A 16,717-nucleotide genomic window follows, 5' to 3' on the forward strand; every position below is an offset into this window, starting at 1 on the left:
GGAGGTTCTTCGGCCTGTGTGACAACACTTGCCACGGTGAGGGAGGAGAAAGAATCAGAAGATGTGGTTGGCGAGACCCGCTAGTCTGCATTTTAGCACAAATACATTCCCAGATTAATGCATGTTGATCGCACATGTGCCAGTTCATGCATGTAGTACTGAAATTATTTAATTTTTTTTACGCTACTTGGTCTTTTTTTTTTTTAAATTTGACAGCCAACGTGATTTTTTTTAGATTTTTCCAGTCTGAAAAAAATACTCAAGATAGCCAACTGCAGAACCATTAACGTTGCTGTCCTCTGCCAGAGTTAAGCCCCCGTCACACACAGCGATCTCGCTAGCGAGATCGCTGCTGTGTCACAAGTTTTGTGACGCAACAGCGATCTCACCAGCGAGATCGCTGTGTGTGACACTGACCAGCGACCGGCCCCCCCTGCCGGGTATCGCTGATCGTCCTGGAAAGGCCAGGACATTTTTTTTTTATTGCTGGTCTCCCGCTGGCCAGCACGCATCACTGCGTGTGACAGGCGGGAGACCAGCGATCAGCGATCTGGCGCTGGTAACTAAGGTAAACACAGGGCTTCTAAGCGGCGCGCAGCACTTAGAAACCCAATGTGTACCTTAGTTACCAGCGCGCTGGTGCAGGGAGCTGGTAACCAAGGTACACATCAGGTTTCTATGTGCCGCACGCCGCTTAGAAATCCGATGTGTACCTTGGTTACCAGCTCCCTGCACCTGCGCGCTGGTAACTAAGGTACACAGTGCGTAACTAAGCGACGTGCGTCTCTCGTTACCCCCGTGTCGCTGGTGCTGATCGATGGTGAAGCAGCCTGTTTGGCAGCTCACTGGCGATCATGTAGCGACACACCAGCGATCCTGACAAGGTCATATCGTTGTCTGGATCGCTGGTGCGTTGCTACGTGTGACGGGGTCCTTAGGCCTCAAAATGCATTGTTTGTCGTGGTTGCATAACTATTTGTTTCTATAACCTCCTTGTCTTCCTCCTCCTCCTCTGCTCAGCAACTAAGCTGCATGCCTCTAAAGCTGGAGTCACACATAGCGATTTACCAGCGATCCCGACAACGATATCAAAGTGCCAGGATCGCTGGTAAGTCGCTATGTGATCGCTGGTGAGCTGTCAAACAGACAGCTTCACCAGCGATCAGCACAGCGATGCCGAGCGCCCGGCATCGCTGTGTTCGTTAGCGCTGATGCCATATCCCTGTAAAAAAATAGAATTAAAAAATATTGTTATTCTCACCTTCCGATGTCCCGTGCAGCATTCCTGCCTCTCTCCATGCTCCGGTCCCAGTAATCCTTTGCGAGAATGACCGCGAGAATGTCATGGTCTCGTGGTCATTCGTGCAAAGGATCACTGGGACCGAGAGCGTGGAGAGAGGCGGGATGGCTGCGCGGGACGTCGGAAGGTGAGAATAACAATATTTTTTTTTATTATTTTCTACAGCTGATAGCTGGTCCTCCCGCCTGTCACACGCAGTGATGCGTGCTGGCCAGCAGGAGACCAGCGATTAAAAATATGTCCAGAGGTTTCTTGCAGCGATCAGCGATACCGGCAGGGGGGCTGGTCGCTGATCGCTGTCACACACAGCGATCTCGCTGGTGAGATCGCTGTTGTGACTCAGCAGCGATCTCGCTAGCGAGATTGCTATGTGTGACTCCCGCTTTAGTTTACACCAAGTGTGATCTACTACCTCATTGTCATCCCAACTGTTCTCCCACTCCTCAACCTGAGAGTCATCCTCCTCCTCTTCCTGCCTTGACAGAACAGTACAGTCTGCAGGCGCATCAAATATCTGAGTCTCGTCACAAATGGATCACTTTCACCCAATGGGGTTAACATCTGTTGACGAGGGTTTAGTTTTATACTCGTACAAAAGTTCGTCCGGCCGTGGATCAAAGTGAGAAAAAATTTGGCCATCGGTGCAGATGATTTCCTCCTCGACTCTTTGAATCCTTAAAGTACACTTCCTATGCCCATGGCATACAATGTGTGAAGAGATCTGCAGACATCTGTGGTTTTCAACAGTCAGTTGAGCGCTTGGAGAGTTGTGTTGTAGGGGAAAAAAAGGTTAATTGGGGTGCCATTACTGAGGACTGTACTGTGTGTAATGTTAAGGTGGAGGAAGAGGAGCAGAGGCCACTTTTTTGCAGTGCTTGCCATCTACTGGAGCACATGTTCATTCTGGCCCTCATCTACAAAGTATACCGTTGTACAGCTGCCAAAGAAAGAGAGCAGAGTTGCCCATTCAGTAACAGAAGTTGTAAAAATGCTGTGCAAATTCTGACTGCAGCAAAACAAACCGGCTTCTACAATGAGATAGGGGTGACACCAGCTATTCAGTACTTTCAATTCCTTCCTGTGTCCCCCAGTTCCCCCTCCTTCTCCTCTCATCACAGCTGAATACTTTGCCTCTCCACCTGTGAACTTGACACAATAATGTCCCACCTCATTCCAAACTTTACCACAGTCTTCACCATAAGCATAACCCATCTCTTCAACCTGTCATTAACAACTGGTGTCTTCCATCCTGACTGAAATATATCTCGATCACACCCATCCTCAAAAAGCCCACCCTTGACCCATCCTCTTATCTACCTATCACCCGATATCATTTCTCCCCTATGCCACCAAAACTACTGGAACTTGTCCATTTTGAACTGTCCTCCCACCTCTTCTCTCGCTCCCTCTTTGACCGCGTACAATCTGACTTCAAACCGCACCATTCCACTGAAACTGCCCTGACTAAAGTCACCAATGACCTACTAACCGCCAAATGAAAGTGACGCGAGTTTGTCCTCCTCCTTCTCCTGGACCTGGCATCTGTCTTTGACACAGTGGACCATTCCCTCTTACTACAGGCTTTCTGATCTGTTGATAATACAAACTTGGCCCTTTGTTGGATCTCCTCGACATTCAGTGTCTCACACTCACACTTCACCTCCTCATCTCGCCCCCTATGTGTTGGTATCCACCAAGGTTCAGTTGTAGGACCGGGAACTATGCTTAAAGGGTGCACTCGCACGCTCCCTCTCTCTTAAAGGGACCGCCTGCATCAACCTATGGTATTTCCAACCTATAAATGGGCGACACCTTCTATTTAAGGCTTCTCCAATATGGTGGTGACTGAGCTACGTTGTTAGTTTGCCTTGAATGCCCCAGGTCCGCGTGTCTGCTTGTCTACCCTGTACCCATCTGTTTTTACCTGTCTGTGCCGATCTGCTCGTACCTGTCTGCGCTCTTCTGTCCATCAGCCAGTCCAGATCGCACCTGCCAGCACCAATCTGTCCCATCTGCATCCGTGGTTTCAGAGTCCCTACAGTGCCGGCCTGCATTTTTTTCATCTCTACTTTGGACCCTACCAGCTTACCCCCTGTAGGGGTACAGCTGCCACTCTGTAGGTCAGCTATGGAGTATCACCTGGTGCCACCTCTTTGTACCTTCTTGGTTCACAGTTTTCACCTGCTGCCACTTGTCTGAGTAGGGATTTGGTAGGCCACCTAGTTACGCCTCTTCCAGGCTTTCAGAGGGATACGGAACAGTGATTCCACCATCGCCCGTTACAGTCTCCATCTGCTGGATTGGCTTTAGTGAAAGAGGTGTCTGTCCCCGCTATACTAATTCTACTTTATTGCAATTGATGACACTTTGTTGGTGTATGGCACTAATTTTTGTAAATGTTTAAACTCCTGGTTGGGTCTCCTTCATGCGTGTTGCCTGTAGTAGTAGGCCTCAGAGACTATCAGGCCTCCAATTCCTTGGACTCAACTATCTGTGTTATTATCCTTAAATTTTTCTGACAATGGTAGTCTACAAAACTGATATTTGTGCCACCTGAGTGTGGCTCAGCATGAAAGCAGGTGGAGGTGTTGCATGTGGTATCAGGGCTCCCAGCAAAGGTGCCCTACACTGATCCCTCACCCATGTCAACTTACTGTGATGTTAAATTGAAAGCTGTAAATGCCGTCCCAGACCCCAATACCTCATGCCTGGCTGATTGCTGCAGTGCCATGCTAAAACCTGTACTGTAGGTGAATTAAGGCCACTTTCCTGGTGTATGTCCCTCATTTGATGTGTTATGGCAGCATTTGGGGCCATTATAAGGTGATGTGCGTGCGTTTGTTTTTGCCTCCCATTGACGTAAATGGCGTTCGGTTATGTTCAGCAAATATTCAACGAATTAATCGGCGAATATTGCAAATTCTGTGAACGTATTCCAAATCGAACATTGAACTATTCGCTCATCTCTAGTAGCTAGCTCATTCCAGTAGTCTAATTATCCAGAGCTTGGATAAACACCACTGCTCATGTGGGAAAACAAGTAAACGAATTTGAGATTGATCTAGCTACAGGTGCTTCTCACAAAATTAAAATATCATCAAAAAGGTAATTTATTTCAGTTCTTCAAAACAAAAGTAAAACTCCTATAGAGTCATTACAGAGTGATCTATTTCAAGTATTTATTTCTGTTAATCTTGAGGATTCTGGCTTACAGACAATGAAAACCCAAAAGTCGCTATCTCAGTAAATTAGAATAACTAACAAACACCTGCAAAGACATCCTAAGTGTTTAAAAGAGTCCCTATAGGCCCCGTCACACTAAGCAAGATCGCTAGCGATTTTGTGACGCAGCAGCGATATTGCTAGCGATATCGCTAAGTGTGATACTTGCCTCCGACCGGCTCCCCCACTGTCTATCGCTGATCGCGCGAGATTGTCCAGGGCCGTTTTCTCGTCGGCCACTTCCTGCTGGGCTTCCTGCTGGCGCCGACGAGCAACGCGTGGACACGGGCGAGAGGACTTCATCGCCGCGTCTGACAGGTGTCATGATTCAGGACGGGGTTTCGCTTTGGTCCGTCCTGGTCAGACAGGGGGTTAAATGTTTCTGCCTCTCTCTGGCAGAGGGCGGCTATTTAATGCTCACTGGACCTGGGTCCGGTGTCAGTTATACTCCTGCCCTCGGCTGAGTTAAGTGACCTCTTGTATATGTGTGCCTTGTGCCTGATAACTTGCTTGTTTGGTTGTGATCCTATTCTGTCCCTGTTACGAGTTCTGCCTGAACCTCTTGTACTGCGCTACCTCTCGTGTATGACCCTCTGCTTGTGACTCGACTGCTCTCTGCTCATCCCTTTGGTACCGCACCGCCCTCTTGTGTATGACCTTTGGCTTCGTCTGACCTCCCATCTGCTTGTTCCTCCTGTACCTCGTTCGCCCGTATTGTGTATGATCTCTGGTTTGCCCGACTGAGTGTTCTTCCATCTTAGCAAGCAGGACGCTAAGCCCCGCCACCTTGTGGTCACATGACCGTAGGTCCCATGCCTGCTTGCTAATACTTCAGCGTGCAGGTCCTGTGCGTCTGTACTTTCCAGCTGATACTGTCCCCGGGACCCCTACAGCACTGGTGAGTCCCTGCTCAGTGGAGGCTGCATGCTGGCGCTGTCAGGATCCTGACAACAGGTAAGTAACGACCGCTGACCGCTGCTGCATCGCTGGTGAGATCTGCCTGCTTGGCAGCTCACTAGCGACCATTTAGCGATGCACTAGCGATCCTGACCGGGTTGTATCGTGGTCGGGATCGCTGGTGCATCGCTAAATGTGACGGTACCTTTAGTCTGTTTTAGTAGGTTCCACAATCATGGGGAAGTGCTGACTTGGTAGATGTCCAGAAGGCAGTCATTGACACTCTCCAAAAGGAGGGTAAGCTACAAAAAGTCATTGCTAAAGAAGCTGGCTGTTCAGTGTTCTGTATCCAAGCATATTAATGGAAACTTGAGTGGAAGGAAAAAGTGTGGATATAAAGGTGCACAAGCAACTGGGATAACCACAGCCTTGAAAGGATTTTTAAGAAAAGGCCATTAAAAAATTTGGGGGTTTCACAAGGAGTGGACTGCTGCTGGAGTCATTGCTTCAAGAGCCACCACACATAGACGTATCCGGGACATGGGCTACAAGTGTTGCATTTTTTGGGTCAAGCCACTCAGGGTCAATAGACAACGCCAGAAGCGTCTTACCTGGGCCAAGGAGAAAAAGAAATGGACTGTTGTTCAGTGGTCCAATGTGTTGTTTTCAGATGAAAGTAAATCTTGCATTTAATTTATAAATCAAGGTCTCAGAGTCTGGAGGAAGTGTGGAGTCACACAATCAAAGCTGCTTGAGGTCTAGTGTGAAGTTTCCACAATCAGTGATGGTTTGGGGAGCCATGTCATCTACTGGGGTAGGTCCACTGTGTTTTATCAAGACCAATGTCAGCACCGCAGAATACCAGGAAATTTTAGAGCACTTCATGCTTCCTTCTGCCAACAAGCTTTTTGGAGACTGAAATTTCATTCTCCAGCAGGACTTGGCACCTGTCCAAACTGCCAAAAGTACCAATACCTGGTTTAAAAACAACAGTATTATTGTGCTTGATTGGCCAGCAAACTCACCTGACCTTAATCCCATAGAGAATCTATGGGGTATTGTCTCATCTTCCTCTGGACATCAGACCCAACAATGCAAACAAGCTGAAGGCTGCTATCAATGCAACCTGGGCTTCCATAACACCTCAGCAGTGCCACAGGCTGATCGCCTCCATACCACACCGCATTGATGCATTTACTTACCATACATTTCAGTAGGCCAGCATTTGGATTTTAAAATCATTTTGCAAGCTGGTCTTATAAAGTCTTCTAATTTACTAAGATAATGACTTTTGGGTTTTCATTGGCTGTAAGCCAAAATCATCAATATTAACAGAAACACTTGAAATAGATCACTCTGTTTGTAATGACTCTATATAATATACGAGCTTCACCTTTTGTATTAAAGAACTTAAATAAATTAACATTTTAATGATATTCTAATTTTGTGAGCATCACCTGTACATTAAGTTTTATTTGCTCATATTAAAAAATTACACAAAACATCAATAACAGTCAAAAAGCAAAACACCACCGACGCATTTCTGGTACATGTAGCACCCTTAGTACATGCACTTGAAATGCGTTGGTGGTATTTTTCTTTTGGAATGTTATGGATGTTTTGTAGAATTTTTTTATATGAACGAATAAAACTTCAGGAAATTGTATTCTTGTAGCCTAATCCATCTCTTTCTTTTAGTTACTAGTATGAGACAACCTGCTCTCCTAATCTACATGTTTCACACCGGTAACTCCTCCTTTCATTTACAATAAGCCATAGGGGCAGATTCTAAGACAGATCCATTTACTGTATATCTTAAGACATCAGATCACAAATATCAGGGTGACATTTTATTCCACTTTCTATGATTTATATATCCACATAGATGACTTAGGAGAGTTGAGCCTACTGACAAACTCAATTTAAATAGACAATTAATTGACATGACACAGGTAAAATTCATATACTGTATAGGGCTTTGCAAGTTTGTAACGTCTACACACCTGGAGGTCCGGGAGAGCCAACATTTCCTTTATCGCCTTTAGACCCTGGCAGACCAAATGACCCTTTTTCTCCTTTAAAATCTGTGTACAAATACAGTAAATTATGTTTTTTAATTCCCCAAACTGCATCAATGTAAATGTTTGTTAGAATCAAATTAATTTTAATACTTTATGATCCAGGGCGTTCTTTACATTTATTATTTTCTTCATTAGATTAGACCCTCTGGAATTTTTCAAAAAACCTGTATGTAAACTGCATGACCACACAAAGTAGAAAGGGAGTATATTCATACAAGCTGTCATCAACAGAAATTTCCTTTACACAATTACTTTATGATGAGGTTTTAAACTTTTGCAAAAATAGTTTACAAAGCGTTAAAAACAACTGTGTTTTGGTTAAAGATTTTCTTTACTTGCTGAAGATCCAAGATCAGCATCAAATTGCTGTTACGGGGATACCACGACAGTGTGGAGCCAGAAAAGCATAGCGTCTGATTGCTCCTACTCTGGCGCTGAGAAGAAGCATTTCTCCTTCATTTTAAATCTGTTTTTTCCTTCTGGCAGAACAGGGGTTAATGGGCCATGTTGGAACTCCCTGTGTGCTCAAAGCTGAGTTCGTGAGATCGATTAGCCTCTCCTTTTGCCTTTATAATCTGGGCTGTGTTACTAATCCTCGTCAGAGTAGCTTTTGCCGCATGGCTATCGGTGGGAAATGAGCACATATGAGGAGAGTTGAAGGAGTTATTAGTGACTGTTGCTTTGCTTGTATGCGTGGTAATTCCTTATCCTTCTCTATTTTGGCTTATTCCCCTACCTTCTCACCCTGGTGCATTCCTATGTTATATGTTAGTGAATATTTTGTATGCCTGGAGTTTTCTATTAACCCTTGTTTGCGTTGCCTTGTTTGACGGGTTGGTGTACTATGGTGCACAGTAGCACCCCCTCTTTCCTGGGTGGGGAAAGAGAACAGATAGAGGTCTAACTCAGGAGATAAGGCAAGGGCGGCTGCCCTGGCATCTTCGCCATCTGAAGTATCCTGGGAAACAGGGCAAGCTAGGGCGCCCCCTAGTGTTAGGGACAGGGAAGGAGCCCCTGGTCTCAGGACACCCGACAGCTGTGTCGTGGCAATTGCATTTGTTAACATGGTAAACATTTTTTTAAAATAATAAATAAGATTCATCAAAAAATAAAAGGAATTTCTGCTGATGACAGATCTAATACATAGTAAATATCTTCTTTTTCTCTTTTATCATATGACTTTACTACTTGGCCAAGAACAGTTTACAAGCAAAGGATAGAGCTACAGGTCAGATGTTTACAATATTGTGCTATGTCTAAAACTGGGCTCAATGGGAGTGCATGGTCAAAGACTCCGATAACATAAGAATTATTTTATGTTACTGCACAAGTGTCCATACACATTTTTAGTTTAACGATCGATTTGTAAATTGCATGAGTTAGCCACATTGCATAGTACATGTTTTTAACTTAAAAACTTAACCATCATATACAAGTAATATACGAGATTACAGAGTAACACAATATTCTACAGTTAACAACAGTAGTAGGGGACCTGCTTGGAAGCTTACAATATTATATACAGCAAGGGTCAAAAGTTTTGAAACGTCTTTTCATGCATTGGGTTTCCTTGTTCCTACTCGAATATGCACCTTGTAGATGCAGAAAAATAACAAATGGACAAGGAGTAAAAGCACATGTAAAACAAACCAGAATACAAACCAGATTAGAGATTGCAAACCAGGAAAAAAATCCAGATTCCTCTAAATCTCCCCCCCCCCCCCCCCTTAACACTGATCACAACTTCATACATCCTTGCTATCCTCTCAAGGCTTCATCCGGTAGTCACATGGAGTAGCTTCCACTGAACAGATATGCCTCTTCAAAAGTTAATTTGTCAAATCATCGGCCTAAAGAAAGTGTTTGCGATCATCAGGTGTGAGCGTTGGTACACAGTTCCAAAAAGTGCTGAGCCATATTCTACAACTGTTCTAAAGCAGACTATGACAACAATTACTCAACTAGATATAGAAAAACGACAGCGCATCTTTACTTTAAGACATGATGGTAAGCCAGACCACAAAATTGCTAGAACCTCAAAGTTATCCTCAAGTGCCGTCAGGAAAACAATCAATCATTATAATGAAATTGCTTCTTATGAAGACTGTCCCGGGAAAGGAAGACCACGAATTACCTCTGATACAAAGGATAAGGTAATCATAGTCATCAGTTCAGGAACCATAACTCGACAGCATCTCAGATAATAGCAGTCATAATGGATGCACAGACATCAAGTAGTAGATGCATCTTAACATCAACTGTCCAGAGTAGACTGCCAGGAGCAGGCACTTATGATCAGATTGATGCAAAAAAGAGAAATTTAAAATTTGTAGTACCAATTGCCATGTCTTTGTGAAAGGCAGAAAAGGTGAGCATATGATTTCTACATGAGTACATGGAGGGTGAGGTGTGAAGCTGTGGAAGTGCCTTGCTGGTGACACTGTTGGTAATTTATTCCAAATTCAAAGCACACAAGCCATTCCATATGACTACCTGATGAAGATGGTTAATACCAAGGGTATGTAACGCTTTCAGCATTACATAAAAGGGGAGTGTATTAAGACAATTAAGATATAACTCATTTTGTTCTGTTTCACATCGGTTTATTTACTCATTGTTTCCATAAGTGTTCTTTGTGGCTGTGCTCTAGTCTTAATGCTCAATGTGCACTATCCAATACAAGGCAAACCATTGCAAGAACAGGCAAGCTTGTCCAAACGTTTGACTGTTAGGCTGTGTTCACACGTTCAGGATTTTTCGCATTTTTTAGCGTGTTTCACCTGCAAAAACACTTAAACGCATACATTAAGCATCCTAGAATGAAATCCGCAATTTTTGTGCCCATGATGCGTTTTTTTCCGCAATAAAAAATGCTTTGCGGAAAAAACGCAGCATGCTCATTAATTTTGCAAAAAATCTGCAGATTTCATTGTGTTAGGATGCTCCGGAAAAAAAACGCAAAAAACGCGGAAAAAAAATGCGGATTTCCTGGGAAGTCCGGTTTTTCTCAGGAAATTTCTGCATATGTGTGCACATAGCCTTACTATATCTTATAATTGTCCTTGCACAATAGCTAGGTTCAAATTTAATATTAAAAACATTAATATTACGTAACTGGGCTAACTCATGGAAATTACAAATGTGTCATAAAAAAGATATCATGCAGGAACAGGTGCGTGTAACCTTTTAACTGATACTGGTTCTGTAAGTCCATATTATAAGCAGAACACTGAATAGATTAGTGGTGGTAGAACAAATATATTCATCTATTTTTCTTACTATACTAAAGTATTTAAAGGGAAACAGCTAGAGAATACTATTTATCTGCAGACAGTCAATGTGCAGGGGGAGTAATTACAATGAGCTAGCGCGCTCACTGTGTAGTATCTGATGCGTGGTCATTGTCCCCTGTGTCGCCCAGATGACCAGAAGTGAGAGGCTGGAGAGAGAATAGAACTTCATTTTTTTCTGTACCGTCATTCTTTTAGGAAGTCATTCAGACATGTTTAAAATGCTATTTACCACTATATCTGCAGGTAAACAGGATTTGGGCTTTGGGGCTTTTTTTTTTAGCTGACAGGTTCCCTTAAATTTCTGGTATATAATTTCTTGGTCTCTTTCCCTAAAAGTTTAATTCAGAAAGGAAAAACTTAAGCAAACAACACTTCCATATCTAACTAAGTATTCTCGTTTTCACACTGGCACCATCATACCTCTTCCTTTAGCTCACTTGTCAGCTTTGCTGATAGGGACAGCACAAGCAATATAGCCATTATTAAAAGGCAAGAAAATTAATAACTACACTATGTGCAGAAATATTAGTCAAGTGAGAATTTTGACCATATCATATTTTGCATGTTTTCCAACCCCAAACTATATAACCTTGAATGCTTAATGGATGAAGTGTATCAGGGGATGTGTATTTGTGTAATGAGGGAGGATGAGACCTAATGATATCAACACTCTTTATCAAGACGTGCAGAATTATTAAGCAGCTTGATTTTCAAAATGGGCAAAGAAAGATTTGACTGACTCTGAAAAGTCAAAAATTGTTAAAAGTCTTACAGACGGATGGAACACTCTAGATCTTGATACGATATTGGCATGACCTAAACTACATTGAGAACTTGTGGGTCCTTCTTATAAGGGAGACTTACAGTGAAGGAAAACAGTACATCTCTACGAACAGAGATGTCTGGGAGGCTGTGGTTGGTGCTGTCCAAAAGATGTGATCATCTCACAGATTAAGAAACTGACATAAGAATGGCTAAATTGGTCACTGAGATTTTTTGTAAAATGCCATAAATTGTATTTTTGTACATTTTAAGTTGTTTGGTTATTATTTTCACTAACAGATGAAAATAAACATTTGAGATGGGTAAATGATGTCTTCCATTTAGTTGCATAATAATTCTGCACATTAATAGTTGTCCAATGTTTCTGCAATGTAGATATTCTCCTAAGAAAGACAAAACTTTACTTTGTCTTTCTTAATTATTCAGGGTTCAGGTTTATTAACCCTTTGAGTTGACCAACCACGCTGTAGTTGTTCAGTAATAAAATGACTCATGAAAAAAATAATTGCTTAATAATGGTGCACACAGTGTAGATAAGGCAGGATAGTAACACTGTACTCTATATACACATAAGCCGCTACATGCATCTTCCCTGTTACTGGTCTCTAAGACTGCACTGCACCACCTCCCGGAGACTGTATGTTCTTTGATTTTTCAGGAAATAATCAATTGACGTACCACATGTTTGAGATACCTCTCCAGATGTATGAGCCTGCATGAAACAAGAATCATGTTACACTGAAGTAGTAATATCCAGACTAGTTCCATAGTTAGTTAGTTTTTTTTTTTTTTTTTTGCTTATGATATAATTGAACTACAAAACCTGTAATTATAATACAATGGATTGTACATGTTTTTGACGGAGCAAGTGAGGCATTGATCTATGTCTAAAACAAACCTGTCTGAGAGACATTACTAAAGAGCAATGATGAAAATAGTACTTGTTTGTTGTAGAAATTTGATGTGCCCAGCTTTGAAGCCACATTCAGATTAACCTGGCATTGCTTTGGTAGGGTGTGAATATACTCATTATAACAGGCTCCCTTTATTATCTGTATTTGCCATTCTCACGGTGCTAACAGGGATGTCACCGAGGTCACAGCAGTTTAGCCCGGCTGGGAGCGCAGCCTCAGTGAATGGACGTAACCTCTATGATGTCACCACCGGTCTCTGAGGCTGCGTACGCACCAGTTCAGTCACCAGTGGTTCTCAGCCTGGACGGAAACATCTTGGCACCACCCCGGTTGGAAACTGTTTCTCCCCTAGACATGGATTACGGCGTGGGACAGAACGACGGACAGGTATGGTATATTGTTGTTTTTTATTTTATTTTTATTACAGGAGAATGAGGGCTTCGCTGGAATTAGGCGCTTAAATAAAAATGGAAAACTATGTTTAGTCTTATTTAAAATAAAGGACTTTATTCTGGCTGTGTCTTTATTTACCATACAACTATAGGATTAGTAATGAATAGGTGTCTTATGAACCCCACTTGCAACCACTACAGGGCAAGTGGGAAGAGCTGGGCAAAGCGCCAGAATTGGCACATCTAATAGATGTGCCTTTTTCTGAGCAGCTGTGGGCTGCTATTTTTAGGCTGGGGGGGGGGGCAAATATCCATGCCACTTACCAACCTGACAATACCAGCCCCCATCTGTCTGCTTTAGCAAGGTTGGTTGTCAAAAATGGGATGGGGACCCCACACCGTTTTTTTTTTAATTATTTATATAAATAATTAAATAAACAGCATGGCGACCCCTCTATTCTTGATAACTAGCCTTACTGAAGCTGACAGCAGAGGATTGCAGCCCCCAGGTGCAAGGTTTGTCTGGCTGGTTAGCAAAACTACAGGGGAACCCACACAGTTTTTTTTTTGTTTTGTTTTTTTTTTAATTATTTATTTACAGCGCAGGAGCGGCTAATGAATACTCCCATCCGTCGTTCCTGCTCTCACTGTAATTAGCAGCTGCAGGTGTTGAATGATGGGATCAGTAGTCCCATCAGCTGACACTAGTGAACAGAGGTAAGCTTTAAACCTCCGATCACAGCTGAGCGCTCCCACTGTCTGTCAGCGTGGGAACTGTGGTTCTCTGACTGGCGGGGATGATTTCACCGCTGATCAGAGGCGGTGTTTTCCATGCTGCCATGCACATGACAGCACGACAAACACCTGCTGGTTGGGCAGCCGAAACCAAACAGTAACACGGACTTCCTGGTGAAGTCCGTGTTTGGTGTCCATGCCCAAATAGTAGGTGTTCAGTACGGACGCCTACTCTCTAGAATTGAGTCCACCAGTGATGAGTGGAAGTATAAAGCTTCATGTTTATTAGAAAACCTAAAAAAACTGTTTAGCTGGACATACAAGCCACAAAAACTAGAAACTTATGCACTTCGTATAGCCAAGGCGTATGCACTGTAATACCTATTTTCAATATTTTATACCATAGTCAGATGTTTTTTTTTTAAATCTAGGTCTTAAAGTGAACGTGTCATCAGGTTGGCGCTGTTATACTGATTAAAATGATACATGGGATTAAGAAGGCTGTCTTGTGGTTGTTTAAAGTTCTGAGATAACGAGATGGTCATGCTCCATGGCAGATGACAGGTCCTAGTTTAAATACTGCGCCTGTGCATTTAATATTCAAGAAAATATTTTTTGCTTCAACAAAATTCCGGCGGTGGCACATGGACAGTAGGATCTATTGTCAAGTGATATTCTCAGTCTGCGCATGCGCTGCCAGCTGTGTTCCGAGGACCAGTGCGGGAGTATTGCTATGTTCAGCAGCAATGATTTCCTCTTCTTGATGCTTAGGGCAGCATCAAATACAGCCCTTTGTACACAGATGAATGAGACCTAATAGTACTTTTATAATTTGCATTTTTTGGGCTTTACCTCATGGTTTTTAAAGGGGTTGTCCACTAATAGCAGTGGTCATGTGCTGTGTCCACCAGAAGAAGTAGTAAGGAGACCGGTAGGGACCTAGACAGCGATATTGCAAATCTGTGGCAGATCGGTAGGGGAATATATGTATTTTTTAATTTTGAGATCATAGTGGTCCTAGGAAAGAAAATGGGATTTGGACAGCTCCTTTAAATATACATAAGCTTTTAATGGATTCCTTTTTCCTGTGGACATCCCATGCTTAACTTACCGATACTTTGCAGTTTGGTCTTGGAGGGATTGGAAAGACATTCTAAGTAAAAATTAAAAAGACAGACATTTAAGTTAAACTAACACTTTTAACTTTACAATTTATTAACATTGTTACTAAGCTTATACTTACTCCTTTGATGTTTAAAGGAGGACCTGGTGGGCCTGGAGGGCCTGGTAGTCCTCGAGGACCCTGTCAATTATTAAATATTATTATAACTATTAGTCATTTTATTGTTTAAAAGGGTTTGACAAAGATTAGATAAGCAAGTCTATTTTTTTTTTTTTTGGGGGGGGGGCAGAAATTACTGTTTGAGAACACGGCAAAGCTCGGAAGGGAAGGTGTACTACTTGATGTAACATTTTTTTCCACAAATATGTTTTAGGCCCAAATTTCTCATTTTCACAAGAATAATAGAAGGTATTTCAGAATAGATTGTGGGGAGCAATTTCTCCTGAGTATGCCGATGGCCCACATGTGGCCAGAAGCTAATATTTTAGCATGTCAGGGCTCGGTGGGGAAGTAGCACCATTTGACTTTTAGAGTGCAAGTTTTGATGAAACATATTGCCAACACAATGTCACTTTTTTATGTTGCATAACATATGATCCATGATATAGCCGGCTACAACACATATGAAGTTACATTCAGTAAAATGAAATTGAGAGATTACATTTCCGCTAAAATGTTGCTTTTGCCCCAAGTTGCTAATTTGAGAAAATGGACCACAAAATTTGTTACAAAATTTCTCCTGAGTACACTGATACACTATATGTGGTCAGAAACTACATTCACAAATGGAAATAAGTATGTTGCAATAACCATTGCAATGAGAACGCTGGCTCTACATCTCTATTTTCACGCAGCAGGGCTCGAGAGGGAAGATGCGCTATTTGACTTTTAGGGTGCAGCTTTCCTAGAATGTCTTGTAGATTCCATTTACAGAGACAGAACAGAAGAAATGCTACTTAAGTGACCCTATTTTGGAAATTACTTCACTCTGGGAATTCATCCATGGGTGTAATGACGATCTAGACTCCATGGATGTTTTCCTGGAAAAAACACACAGTGGATGGAGCAATTAAAATATACTAGTGTAGCGTCTAATACAATATGGTGCTCAATACAGTGCAGTGCCCTATACATTGGACTCCAGCTTGTGCTTCTCCAGACATGCACCACATAAGTTACGGGCTCTCCTCGCTGCAGTAATGGCAAACATGTGGAAGCGAATTGCAGTTAAGGTACAATGTGGGGCTCAGCAGGGAGAGAGGGGAGAATTTGCATCACGTGGATTTTGAAGAGAAGATTTTGTTGGATGTTTTTTGGGGTGGGGAGCAATGTTGCATTTCCAGAACCTTTGTTCAGTTGCATGGAACCCCCCTAGATTTCCATTAACAGATCCCAGATCTGAGTGGGGTCTTGTTTTTGTTGTTTGAGTTGAAGCTTTTATTAGTAACATTTTGGGGTAAACAATTTTGGATCACTTTTAAGACTCAGTTCACATTTATATTGCGCTGTTTGCTGGATAATTCTAAATATTCAAAATGCTTGATGCAGATGGAATAGTAGAATTACCTGGGACATATTGGAATGCCTGTATGTGGAAACTCAGTGCAAAACAGTACGCACCAGTTCGTCCAGTGTTGGGAAGAAGTTAAACAGAACCTGTTAATGGTGAATGCTATTCACGTGGTGGCACCTCTGGTTCGTGGTGCATGGTGCAGCTTGCCTAGGAGGGGCATAGCTAAGGCTTGTTTCACGTTAGCGTTTTTTGCGCAGCGCATCGTGCGCGTCCATGCACATGCGTCATGTGTACCTACTGTATGTTTAACAAGACATGTGCATGGTCTTGCGTTTGCACGTGTTCGTATGCGTTTTCGTGCGCAGTGTTCTCCTCATGGCTAAATGGTATTCATATAGTCTGCTCCACTCTTTCTAGCAAGCAACAAAACAAACCACACTATTTTTTGTGCTATTTGAAATACT

At 42.6% G+C, this 16,717-nt stretch overlaps 1 protein-coding gene across 4 annotated transcripts in view; it reads right to left on the reverse strand.

The window, feature by feature from the left end:
* COL15A1 (collagen type XV alpha 1 chain) overlaps nt 1-16,717 on the reverse strand; it is a 1,161,047-nt gene that overhangs the window by 310,187 nt on the left and 834,143 nt on the right. For all 4 annotated transcript variants that reach the window (XM_073587711.1, XM_073587710.1, XM_073587708.1 and 1 more), the window contains 4 exons: nt 14,861-14,920; nt 14,729-14,770; nt 12,255-12,288; nt 7,423-7,503 (listed from right to left, as the gene is read on the reverse strand). In XM_073587711.1, coding sequence (XP_073443812.1) covers nt 7,423-7,503; nt 12,255-12,288; nt 14,729-14,770; nt 14,861-14,920 — 217 coding nt within the window. The remainder of the gene's footprint in view (nt 1-7,422; nt 7,504-12,254; nt 12,289-14,728; nt 14,771-14,860; nt 14,921-16,717) is intronic.

This window comes from Dendrobates tinctorius, unplaced genomic scaffold, assembly GCF_039654945.1.
Source record: "Dendrobates tinctorius isolate UK_male_01 unplaced genomic scaffold, ASM3965494v1 ptg000102l, whole genome shotgun sequence".
Lineage (NCBI taxonomy): Eukaryota > Metazoa > Chordata > Amphibia > Anura > Dendrobatidae > Dendrobates > Dendrobates tinctorius.